Source organism: Electrona antarctica, assembly GCF_951216825.1.
Source record: "Electrona antarctica genome assembly, chromosome: 16".
Lineage (NCBI taxonomy): Eukaryota > Metazoa > Chordata > Actinopteri > Myctophiformes > Myctophidae > Electrona > Electrona antarctica.
Window position 1 is genome coordinate 18,341,946 of NC_136797.1, and position 13,844 is coordinate 18,355,789.

Here is a 13,844-nt window from a genome sequence, read left to right on the forward strand (position 1 = left end):
CTTGCCTTTGAAAGACGTCTGGTAATTGCAAGGGTCAGAGTGGCATGGAGACAGGCGGCAGACAGACAGGGGGACTTGAGAGCATTCGCTTGAGGAACAAGGTTTCTTTTTTCTGCCGATTTCAGCCCCGAGTCATTAGGATCCATTTTTCTTTAATAACAGATGACCAGCCAAGCACGGCTGACTGTTTGTACAGCTGATTATTAACACTTGGCTAAGCTCAGTCAACACAGAAAAGAGTGTTTTAGAGGGTAAGCTAAGCGAGAGAACTATGACTCTCTGTCCTCGGAAACAGAGCTACGATAAGAATATATATAAATTTTCTTTCACATTTCTGTGCAGCGTTGTTGAGGTTTTTGTACTGTCCTATCAAATGTCAGTTCATTTAAGGTTTCCATGGGATGCTGTGCATTGTGTAAAAGACCTGACTCATCCTTAAAGCACATGGTTTACTGGAAAATATGTCTTATGTGGTCTGCCTTTGAGATTACAGTAACATGACGGCTCTTGTCTTGTAGTGAAATGTACTCAAAAATACTATGCACACATGAACTGATTCACTCACTTATGTAATGTTGCAAAATATGCTCAAGCACACACCCTGTGGATACGGATGAAAGGAGCCACAAGTAAATGACATACACAAACAAATTAATATAACAGACAGAATTGACACACTGTAAAATCCATTCTTAGCTGTTTTACAGTGCCGTTACAGTACATGATCTCTGTGTGAGAATCAATCTCAACACAGACCAAAATCCACATCTTGGCCTAGATGGGTTAATACTAAAGTACACTCAAAACCAACCTGAGAGAAGTTGAGTCCGTTGAGCGGGTGACACTGCTCCTCCACTTTCTCCACGGCCCCGGTCCTCTTCCTCATCCTCTCCGCCTCCTGGGCCAGGTACAGGTCCAGCACCGGCACACCGCGGGTCTTTATGTCCGCCTCCGTCAGCGAGTTCACCATCAGCATCACCCACACGGGCCGCTTCCTCTCCCAGTTGCCCGCGATGGCGTTGAAGAGGTAGTCCGCGTAGAGGCCCTTCCCCCGCTGGTCCGGCGTCATCCACGACGGCATCATGAGCTTGACGTACTCCAGGTGCCTCTTCAGCCGCCTGTAGATGTCTCTGGGCAGGACGTCCTGGAGGTTCTCGCCCTGGGGGAGCAGCTGGCAGCTGGTCAGGGCCGAGATGGTGTAGGGGTCCGTCAGGTCCAGCTCAAAGAAGACGATGTTGCTCTCCTGGAAGGCCTGCTTGGAGTTCTCGGGGATGAAGTCCCAGACGCGGGTGTAGGGCACGTGGATGGTGCCGTAGAAGTAGGAGGGAGGGTCTCGTTTGATCGTCCACAGGAAGGAGTTCAGGTCGGTTTGCTGGGGAATGAGAAGAATACATGTGTGTGTGAGAGGGAGACGAGGGGAGTCCGAGTGAGAGGCTTTTTATTCATCGTCACCGACAGTCATGAGTGTGAGAAACATGCAAGAGGAAAGTTCACAGCTAAATTATCGTTGATTTGATGAGAATCAGATGAATCCCTGTTTTTAAGAAAGTGGATTCACCGAGGCGAGTAGATGCTGTGTGTCAGACAGACAGATTCACAGGCGGTTGTCTAATTAACACTTCGGTGGTCTAATTAATATGATTCACTTCAGTGGTAGTAATCAACCACGGGTGACAAAGATGTTAAAGGGCCTGTCTGGCAATGTGTTGACTAAACTGTTTTACAGTTTTACAGCAGTCTGTGCAGACTGCTGCTAACAGCATGATAATGACTTATTAACAGACCACTTAGGACCTAGGTGCCAAAAACCAATACACACACTTCTGAAAAGGTTATGTTTGACCAGCTCTGATGCTAAACTGGGTTACAAACCGAGACATGTCCTGTTTCTGCAGAATCTGGATCACACTGACACAATACACACCTCTCTCTCTCTCTGAAAACCCTGAGTGACTTTTGACATGTGTCAAGAGTGTCTGACACTTTCTGTCTGAATCAGATACTGGAAAAAGTATCAACAGCTTAAAACACATCAAATGTAAAAAAACACCTCTATCACACCTCTATCATTTAAATGTGTTTTACACCTGGCAAAGCAGAATTAAGTAAAACGTTGATCCCATTGTAATTAATGGCCGAGTATGTTATTTAAATAGCCTACGCTTAAATGAAAGGTGTTGCGCAGCATTATGCATGGAACTTTGCATGATGTACAAGAAGTGTGTGCACTGTGCAACTCAGCATCATTCATTTTGCACATTGCAAATGCATGATGTGATAATAATTACAACAAAAATGCAATCTTTAGACTGGTTGAAAGGGTTTAAACTGTAGGTCAAATCTATTCTACAGTATTAATTTATTGTAACTCTGAGTGTACACAAGATCTAAATTGAGAGATGTAGGCTCTAACGGTGCAATTGTTAAACACCTACTTTCTTATTGAGCTCGCAGTTGGCGGAATCCTTCATTCTCCACTGATCAGTACTCCTGACCAGATATATCAGACAAGCTTGGAAGAGTGCGCCCAGAGAGAGCCGCATCGTAGCTCTCCAAACGTGCACGGGGATTGTTCACTTCACAACGTGTTGCAAGCTGCTGCTCCAGTCCCCGCAAGCATATGGATCAAGAAGTGAAGTCCTATCTCCAAAACTTCAGCTCCGTCAAATAATCACATGAGACGAGTTGACATGTAGCCTATCCGACAAGACACCGCCGGACAAAGTCATGTTGTTGGAATGGTTCACGTTCACGTGTGTGCGAGTGAAAGAGATGTCTCACTGAGATATAGTTTTAGGTTGTCGCATCATCCTCTGGGTGACTCCTTTTCTCCACACCTCCAGTCTGTCCCCCCGCGTCTCCTTTTCAACAACAAAAAGGTCCGCTTTTCCACCTCAACTTTCCACCGGGGTTGATCATGAAAAAGTTTCGCTCGGGGCAGCAGCAGCAACAGGTCCACTAGTCTCCACGCACCTGGCCGAAGAAGTCGCCGAAATTGAAATAAACGACTTCCCCCCCCCTCGTTTAGTTTGTCAACAGAAAAACGTGCAGCATCGGTGAGAAATGTGGCGTTCTTTCAACGCTGGTCTGGTTTTAAATAAACCGGAACATTCACAAACTTTATGATGCCGTCTCTCTGCGAAATGTTATGGTCTCTCAGTTTTCGCTACTTCCACCCTTCTCTCTCAGCGTGTAGTAGGCTACTCACTGAAAGTGGCTGCGTGTGAGTCGAGGAGAGCATCTCTGTCGGCATGGCCACTCGACCCCCCCCAACACCCTCATGCTCTCGGCCGGCTCCCCCCAGCGCTCTCCCCCTCCCCCAACACACAAACACACGCACCAAGGAAGGAGGAATAATAGGAAGGGTCTGATTTGAGGCTTGAGCGTCGACATTTCAACCGTGCTAAACACGCACGCCACGCATGCGAGCCATGATGGAAGCCCCGGCAGCGGTTCTTGCTTCGGTCAAATTATCTTGACATGTCCTTCACATCCAGTGCCAGTGCTTTATTTCCGTTCAAGATTAATGACCACGATAGTCACAGATTGATTCGAATGGGCAATTAATTGGTTAGGGCCAATTATATGGCTTATTAAATCCCAGCTATGATAAAAAAAAATACAAATTGAAGTTATAGTGGGGTTAATTAATCTGAGCTGATGTTTTTTTCTCCAATGTCAGGCATTCTGACTATGCTAATTATTGATCTCAGGATTGCTTTATCTGATGATGTGATCCCTCTTGTAGATCTATTCTAGGCCTATACTTCAGGCTATAGGCGCCCTATGGGGTGTATAGCATGCAGCAAAATGCCAGCTGTGATCCCGTGGCTAGATTGTCATGCCCTTTTAATTAATGCCTTTTACAAACTGGCGACATTAACATGAGAAAACCCCCGCACTGTAACTGCGCCCAGGGTCACGTCGTCTCATACACCCCCTGACCGACCTGTCCTGAACACATGAAGTAGGAGCGAAAGAGCGTCCACCGTGTGTCCTCCAGGCTGCATAGTGCATGGTTAGTTTGGTTTAATACCAAACTTTTTAGCCCGTGACCCAAAAGAGAAATGTGTCTCCCCGCCCATGCAGGACAGCTGGACAGGTCCTGCAGGAGTCTAGCCTCGCGTTGCGATATACCACTGCGCTGGGCTGGGCTATGGGGCGGGTGAAGTGTGGCTGCGCCAGGCTATAGGAGTCAGGACCCAAACTAGTGAAAATAGCATGTGACGCCTTTTGTGCTTGTAGATCGGCTATTTCACTACTCCGTAAACATTTGGTTTCTAATTCTTGGAATGTATTTTTTTTAAATTTGTGATTTAAAAAAAATATATATATTATTATTGAGAAATCGTTGAATTTGTATCTACCCACTGTTTGGAGTCTGTTCTGTTCCGTCAGTGCTCACTGCTGTAGTGCTCTCTGCCTCCTCGTTCACACGGGGCAGTAAACACATGTTGATGTTGTTGTCAGACGTCTGAGTAAATAGAACAGCGGTTTGTTGACTCAAAGAAAGAAGTCGGGGTTTTGTTTTGTTTGCAGGCAAATAAAACAGACAGAAAATGTGCACGGGACTCCCCCAAACACACATGGGTTCAAATGAAAGCAACCCAGATTTAATTGACCTCCTAGTAGTGTACGAGAGGAGTTTGGTTACAGTTGTAGCCATATCTTGGTTGAGAACTTTACTGTAGGCTACACTAATTAGTCTATGATAATGTTATTTTAATAGCCAATTTGATGGATGCTGTTCGTGTGTGTGCGTGCGCGCGCGCGTGCGTGTGTGTGTGCGCTCTCAACTCTTTCAATTAAAGCCCCCCCTAGTGGAGAATACGGATAAAGATATTTTCTATCAGACAGACAGACAGACAGACAGACAGGCCTACATCAAGAATGTCATTGCAATGGCACACTATTGATTTATCCATATATCTGTCATGTAAATTTATTAAGGTGCTGACTATCAAGTTAAAAAGGGATGGCTATGAAGTCAGTTCTTTATATTGGCAATTATAGACATTCATGCAAGAAATATGCAAGAAATGTCATTTTATGACTTTGGACATATTTCTCAGCCACCATCTGGTGGTTTGTCCTTAGAATGGAGTGTAAGACCCAAAAGTCAGTTGTGTGAGTCCCAGACAGGCAGGCAGACAGGCAGGCAGGCAGGCAGACAGACAGACAGACAGACAGACAGACAGACAGACAGACAGACAGACAGACAGACAGACAGGCAGGCAGGCAGGCAGGCAGGCAGGCAGGCAGGCAGGCAGGCAGACAGACAGACAGACAGACAGACAGGCAGGCAGGCAGGCAGACAGACAGACAGACAGACAGACAGACATTCCATATGTTGATCTGACCTCACCAAACCCTGTACACTCAAGACACGCTCCATATATGGCCAGTACAGAATTCATTCCATATGTTGATCTGACCCCCCATCTCAAAACGCCAGCGCTCGCCCAGCAGTCTACCATCACCCAGGCGGATGCGTGCACGCAGCAAAAAAGGGGATATTTACTCACGACCCATACAAATTGGTCCGCTACCCATGAAACATGGGTCCCGACCCCTTGTTTGGGAAACAGCGGTTTGGGATGTTTCATTGGATCCTGATCCCAATCTGACATACAGTATTTATTTTGTTTTTGTTTTTTACAAATGAAAACCAACGATGCCATTGAGTTCCATGTGTGCATTCGCCGGGTTAAGTTAACACTGCAGGCTTTACCGAGTGTGGTGTTTTCTCCACCGGTTTAAACAAGCTCAATGGAAGATCAGATCAGGACAGGAAAAGGTTTCCAGTTCCTGCACAAACGCATGCATGCAGCCACAGATGGACTTGCAGATACAGTTGTGAGGCGTTCCAGTGATCGCTCTCCAACATCCAACGATCCAAAGACTTTGGTTCTGGCCTGCCCCACTGTTTGAATAGCCTGTTTCTGAACGGCTGGCTTGGTCACACTGGAGTCTTTCCTAAAATATGTTGATGTCACGTAGATCCAAATCGTAAAGCCATTCTTTATTTGGTATTCCTGTATTGAAAACAATACCCCCCCCCCCTGCTGGGACTGGCAAGATAACATACAATATTTAATACACTTTTTTACTTGGTCTCACGGTGAGGTTTGGGTCCTGAACACAAGCATGTATGGGAACGGGAATTGCATATTTGTGCAAATAAAGACAAAGCATTCAAAGAAACAAGCAAATGTACTCAAGAAAATCTGCATCCAGTGTTTACCTGTACTTAGTTTTTGCAATGCAAATGATACACCAACTCAGCCCCTAGAAAAACATCATGGAACTAAATGCTATGCAAAGTTGCCGTACAAAACAGTATTTGCACAGCAATGTGTTAATCAAATAATACATTTTCGAACAACACAAAGAAATTGACAGAGGGCAGTCGGTAAAACAGAGAGGGGTGTGTGTATTAGCCTACAGAAATGTGTGCACATTTTGTGTAAGAGTATGACAGAGATGGATATATGAAAGAGATTGCATGTCATGTGCATGCATGTGTGTGTGTGTGTGTGTGTGTGTGTGTGTGTGTGTGCGCGCGTGCGTGCGTGCGTGCGTGCAAAATGAACACCTGCAGCTGCCTTTCTTTAATGTCTGAAAAGGTTGAGCATCAGTGTGATTTGTAGAGGACAAGCCCACAAACACACGCACGCACGCACGCACGCACGCACGCACGCACGCACGCACGCACGCACGCACACACACATGCATGCACACACGCATGTACACACCTGTTCTTTATTTCCATTATCCCCCCACTTAGCCTAACCGAGGCTGTTCAATATAAATACTTATCCACCATACATCATCCTGCTAAGCTCCCTGTAACATCACACATGTCAGGGGTGAGGGCATTGTAAACCACTGCTGCTTATCATTCACTGTGCTTTATAGCTGCAACCCAAAACCACATATTTTAGCTTATCGGTCAAACTAGATGTGGGGCAAAAGGACAGCAGGAGATCCCTGAACCGGATGACTGGTGTACATCACTCCACCACATGTTACTTCAGGACAGTGGTGGGAAAAAGTACTCAAATGTTTTACTTAAGTAAAAGTATCAATACTGCAATGTAGAAATACTCTGTTACAAGTACAAGTCAGGAATTCTAAATTTACGTGAGTAAAAGGAATTGGCATCAAAATGTAATTAAAGTACCAAAAATAGTAAGTACTCGTGTATGTCTCGTGTAATGTCCCATTTCAAGTTTTCAAATAAATCTTTTGAAAATAGCAGATCTATACAAGCTCCCAATGCGTCGCGATGCGACACATTGTGAGCTTGTAGATCAGCTATTAAGTGGCCGAATAGGGCTGAAGTGGTTAATGTATGCTTTGTAATAATCATCAAACTCTACTACTACAAAGTACTGTAACTATAGTAACTAAAGTTTTCAAATAAATGTAGTAGAGTAAAAGCCCTCTGAGATGTAATGGAGTAGTAACAGTATTGGAAGTTGGAAATACTCAAGTAAAGTACAAACAGCTCAAAACAGTCCTTAAGTAAATGCACTTAGCGGTAGTTACTTTCCACCACTGCCAAACAGTGTGCTGAGGCCCACTGGTGTGCCGTGAGCCAAGTCCAGGTGTGCGTTTGGATTGTGTGACAACCACTGTTATTGCAATATATACCAAAGGTTATGAATTATTTTTTACATCTATATACTTTGTGCACCCTCTATTTTGGGAATGTTTCTAAAATAGCAAAAGCAGCAGATCTACAAGCTCACAATGTGTCAAATCTGTCACTGTGTGAGCTTGTATATCTAATATTTCCACTGTGTGTCTTTTGCTGCGTTCACACTGGCAGATGCAAAAGATTCAAAGATACAAAGCTACACCGCATATTGGTAGCTTTGTATCTTTGTAGCTGAAGTTGAAACCAGCTCAACTTTTTTTTGTAGCTTTGCATCTTTTGCAGCAGCTACAAACGTCTGATCATGTATCTTTGTATCTTCATGTCGCTGGCTTCCATTGATAATGAATGGTAGACTGTATCTTTGTATGTGCCTGTGTGACTGTGAACGCAGCATTTGGCACAAGACGTTTGAAAACCATTGGTTCCTGTATGAGCTGGTTAGCACATGTGTTATTCTAACTCGGAAGAGCGCGAAAATGGAACGAAATGGACCCGTTGGTTCCATTCGATTTTACTGTAGCCTATGCCTTCAAAGCTGGATGAGATGGCAACATGTGGGATTGATTTATACTTTAAAGATATTTCAATTCAAAACAGGAGTATTTACCTCTTTTTTTAACGCTGCTCTTGAGGAAATCCCAACAGCTCTTGTTTTGTTGTCTATGGCCAAGATATGTTTTTTCCTGTCTGTCCGTGTGTGAGCAGCTAATCTCCTGCACCGTTGGACCGATCGGCATGGAACTGTGCGCACACACTCCTTGGAGGCCAAGTAGAAACATCTGCCTTCTGCCCCAAGTGTCTCACATCGGCCTGTAATATAGCCACCAGTCATAGTCATCTCTTTGGTGATTAAGTCGTATCTCTCTCAAAGTATATATTAAGTAATAGATAATAGCGGTATATATATATAGGCTACCGCTATTATATTACTTTCTTAGTCACTTGAAAACAAAGAATAAATAATGAAAATAAAGAATGCCTTGCTCACTTCCAGTGGATCTTAAATTGGGGTCTGTTGAACCCTTGGGGGGATTCATATCAAGGGGGTCCAGAAAAATGTGTTGATATAGCATAAAAATCAGTTTAACCAAACCTATATTATATCAGCTATTTGAAAATAGCTGATCTACAATCTCACAAAGGTTCAACACACTCTACGCTTGTGGACTGGCAATTTTTTTGAAGATTTTGAAAATTGTGAAATTTGTAGAATCATTTAGAAACACAAATCTGCTGTCCCTAACACATAATCCTTTCCGGTGGGTGTCTGCAAACAAATGCAAATAGGGCTCCTTGACATGGAAATGTTTGAGAAACACATTACTCGATCTATTCCACCAAATAAAAACCTGTGGGATGTGTTGTAGTGTAGGCCATCAATGGACTCATGGATCACGGTAAACATTAATGCTACATCTGCACATTTCCACTACAAAGGGGCTCAGTTTGTGAAGATCAAACAGAATTGTGATCTTCTGAGGGAGTGCATTTCAGCAAACATTTGATTCTACCTCTGTGAATTCTTCAAACAGATTTTTACAATATGGAAATTACAACATATGTTTCAATTTGAAAAACTGGTAGGTAGGATTTTCTGATCCTGATGAATAACCCACACACTGTGTGTGTGTGTGTGTGTGTGTGTGTGTGTGTGTGTGTGTGTGTGTGTGTGTGTATCTGCACCCTCCTCTCTCTCTCCCTCTCTGACTGTCTCTACTGCTTGCATTCATAAGGATTAAACTATAGCTTTGCTGAGCCGTGAGCAGGCCATCTGAAAACCAGAAGGTCAACAGTCTGATCTTCGGCAACTGCAGGCTTTGTGCCAACGTGTCCCTGAGCAAGACGCTTCGATCCCTCACTGCTGCCCAGTTATATCGATATCCGATATAATTAATTGCGGTTATGGCCGATAACCGATATAAGCGATGTCGATATGATCTCATTCTGTATTCAAATTATATAATAATTTAAAGGCTTAAAGACTTATAAACACTGAATTGGAAAAAAGCTATGCCTCTTCATTCCAAAACTATAGGATGCACCGTGATCGATTCCTTTTGAAAGCTTCCCCAAAAAACACAGATTTGCAGCCTTCATCATCACAAAAGGCCCTTTCAGGCTTTTTTTTTGTTTATTTTTCAACGTAATTATTATAAAATAAAATATCTGCTAAAACCAATATATTTATTTTACAGATACCGATTACAGATATATTGGTTTAAGGCCAATATCAAGATGTGTTGACCGATTCATCTCCCATCCCTAGTTAGGATGGGTAAAAATAGTGCCCACTTAGGATGGGTAAATGCAGAGTATTCTTTACCCCAACAACTACTCTCTTTCTATCTCTGATGCAGGGCCGGATTAACACCTCTGAGGGCCCCTGGGCACTGAAGCTCGAAGGGCCCCCCCTTCACGCGTGCGCAACATTTTTGCGGTTTTGGAGCCGTTTTGGGGCAGTTTTATGCCGTTATATTGGCCTATTTCCGGTCGCCTACCCCCCCCAGAGTGACAGCCAATCTAGCGCATTGTTGCTGCTTTAAACACAATTGCACTTTTTAGCTGCCCTTCTCACCAACAATAAAACACTAATCTTTTTAGACACCATTTATTTCATTCGGATTAGCAGGGACATTTTCTGTGGAGGGGCCCCTAGTGGCCAAGGGCCCCTGGGCACGTGCCCAAAGTGCCTATATGGTAGATCCGGCCCTGCTCTGATGTGTAACTTATGAATACAAGTTTATAGAACGATGTAGCTGTACAGTACAACTTGGTTAAAGATGTTGATTGCAAGTTTTTGTGTAATTGTATTTGAAGGTGTGTAATGTGAATACCATGCAGTTTCAGCACGAGGAAATCCTCTTACAAATCCTGCATGTTATTTTTTACGCCCAAAGACTGACCACATCAGACACGAATTCCAGTAAGTTGTGTGCCGGACAGATGAATCAGTCATTTGATGTATGGTCAGGCAGAGAGACAGACAGACAGGCAGACAGGGGGGGGGGGGGGGGGGGGGGGGGGGAGAGGAGAGGAGAGGAGAGGAGAGGAGAGGAGAGGAGAGGAGAGGAGAATCAGAAAGACAACCATATAAGTCCTCCAGGAGGCAGTGGTTTGTTTCAGTTCATATGACTCAGTCCATTAACACATGGTCAGTCATATGGACCATGGTCCACTTCCCCCACAGCTCATTACACCCTTATTGAAAAGAACTGGCACTGATTATACCTGGCACTAGTGCGTGCGTGCGTGCGTGCGTGCGTGCGTGCGTGCGTGCGTGCGTGCGTGCGTGCGTGCGTGCGCATGCGTGGCATTCATCAGAAGTCCACACCATGAAGCCAAGTCAAAAATCCTCCATGAATGAGAGACATGGAGACAGAGTTGGGAAAGTTTACACTTTTGAATGGACACCATTACTGTTGCAAGTTTGAATACAATCCTTATCCTCATACACAACATCATTATGTCCTATTTGTTGAATAATACTGTAAAGTAAACTAATGAAATAATGTCACCTACTTTGTCATAATAAAAGGATTGGGAAGGCCACCTTACTTACGGTATATGTGTGCATTTTATTGTAACGCATGTACAACTCTCTAACAATAATAATAATATTAATAATAATACAATGATTTGGTGGAGAAAGCGACTTTTTCATTGCCACTGTCGCAAAACAACGGCACTAACATTGAATTGAATTGAATTGATGCTAATGGTGCAGAGGGCTGGAAACGCCTGGTACACACCAACCTTTCTAGATGTCTTATTTCGATATGTTTTACATGCAAACCTTCCAGTGCGATTGGGTGCCCGGGGACCACAGGATAGACGTTTTCTGCTGCTCACGACACAGCCAATTTAATCGTTCTCATAAACATCTCTAGGGTTGGGTTTCAAAAACAAACATGACATTAATACGGAGCGACACGCTGACCAGAAAAGGCATGACTACACGGCGACTGCATTAGAAGTGGCTGTGACAGAAACATTAGTCACAGCATCAAAGCAAACGGGTGAAAGTCTGCCTAGCATGCACGAGCTATTACAGGAAACCAGCATGTTCCAGCGCAGGAAGAGACACATACCATGTACCTCGGATGTTGTGGCTTTTATCAGGCTTATGGGCTAACCCCAACCTCAATTATATGTTATTGTCCTGTTTATTATTACCCTTGCTCGTAATGCTGGGTATGGGATTAACATGAATCGTTTTGGCAGATTTACATGCAGTCAGAATATGAATAACACATTCTTTGTAAAGTTGTTCAAATCAGTATTTGATCCAGAGGTGCAAAACTCTAAAAATGATTTTTGAAGTAATGTAATTCCACTTTTGACAACGTGTTTTAGTTTTCATTTTTTACATTCCACAGACTTGTTACCGAATCACCTTTACGCAACGCATTCTCAACCATTATGTTATTAAGCCACCCACTGCATGGGAACAATGAGAGGTTTGAGTACCCATCAGAGCTAAGCTATCACACTACACAGAGGCAAGACAGTGCAATGTCTGTCTGTCTGTCTGTCTGTCTGTCTGTCTGTCTGTCTGTCTGTCTGTCATTGACGAGAGATGAGAGACACAACTACAAGGAAGCGACATACTGGGCCGACGAACAAGTTTGGATACACATGTGCAGCATCAGAGTGCGGAATCCAAATCAACTCTGGAAGACATTTCTTTCCAAGCCATTGTGTTGTAGACAGTGGGAAAAGATCTGTCTTTTGGGGGGGGTTTGAAGCCCCTGGAGATCATGTAATAATTAACAAGATCGTAATGAGAACCAGTGATCTGTATGTGTTGGCATACATCAAGAGATCGTAAAAGGTCTACACTGTGGTGTGCAATGTGTGTTATACAGTGTGATATAAAGCGTCACACACCATAACGATGTGATTTGATACTCCTGCCAGTGCCCTTGATCAAGACACTAACCTTAGTTCATCACTGGACTGGACACCGGCTCTGTGATGCCCTTAGATGTCATGGGCTGCACCTGCGCAGCGTTGCACCAAGCTGATTGGCATGCGTCTACCTCCCTGCGCGCGCACAGACAGACAGACAGACAGACAGACAGACAGACAGACAGACAGACAGACAGACAGACAGACAGACAGACAGACAGACAGACAGACAGACAGACAGACAGACATGGGGCGGCGGTGGTTCAGGGGTAGAGTGCCTGGATGGGAACCGCAAGGTTGCCAGTTCAAACCCGGGCTCCCCCAGAGTTACTGTCGAAGAGTCCTTGAGCAAGACACTGAACCCCTAATTGCTCCCGATGTGCTAGTTGGTGCCTTGCATGGTTTCCGCTGCCATCGGTGTATGAATGTGTGTGTGAATGGGTGAATGTAATGCACAATCTCTGTAAAGCGCCTTGGATAAAGGCGCTATATAAATGCACCATTTACAGACAGACAGACAGACAGACAGACAGACAGACAGACAGACAGACAGACAGACAGACAGACAGACAGACAGACAGATAGACAATTTAATAATAATAATAATAATAGTCTCTGATGGTAAAATAAAATAAAAATTGCAGGGTGATTTCTAATACAATCTGAGCTGTTTTATCTTATTTGTTCTTAACAAAACGCAGAGATTATGTTGTTCTCCATGTTACAACTTTCAATACCACCAAAGAAAAGCATACTGTATACATAAAAGTTTTTAATTGACAGCAATACATTCACAGGCCTCATTGGCATAATACAGTGGCTGCATGGGGATATCAGTTCAAATATTTAAAGAACCAAGCGTATAACCAAATCTCCAGACCAACTGGAAAAATATCTGAGGAGCTGAGGGGGATGACAGCTATTTTTCCCCTCCATTAATGATGACATTTGGTGTGTTTTTGATTGCGGCGCTGGGCCTGTAACTTCTTCAGTGAACCTGCGCTGGGACCAAAAGTTGGAAAACAGCTCCTGGGCGTGACAGCGTGTGTGTGCCCTGCTGTTCGCCGCTGTAAAAATAAGAATATGATATGAAATAAAAGCTGCCCTGAAGACGACGGCATTCAAGTGCCTCTGTGAAGCCAAAGAAACATCTTCTCCTCATCTGTACTGGATATGACAGACGGGTGTGCCTGAAAATATATATAGGCTATTCATTGATACAATAGAAGATCATATATCTGAACATTGTGACTATGATGTCTCATCTGTGTCA

The 13,844-nt window shown here is 43.9% G+C and overlaps 1 protein-coding gene across 2 annotated transcripts in view; it reads right to left on the reverse strand.

Moving 5' to 3' along the window:
• Window positions 1–13,844, reverse strand: part of trabd2a (TraB domain containing 2A) — a 244,018-nt gene that overhangs the window by 80,874 nt on the left and 149,300 nt on the right. The window contains exons 1-2 of one of the 2 annotated variants that reach the window (XM_079524602.1): window positions 2,436–2,553; window positions 812–1,372 (exon numbers count right to left, since the gene is read on the reverse strand). In XM_079524602.1, coding sequence (XP_079380728.1) covers window positions 812–1,372; window positions 2,436–2,543 — 669 coding nt within the window. In that variant the 5' untranslated portion in view covers window positions 2,544–2,553. Of the gene's footprint in view, window positions 1–811; window positions 1,373–2,435; window positions 2,554–13,844 lie in introns of those variants that run through there. The other variant, XM_079524601.1, reaches the window with a different exon arrangement.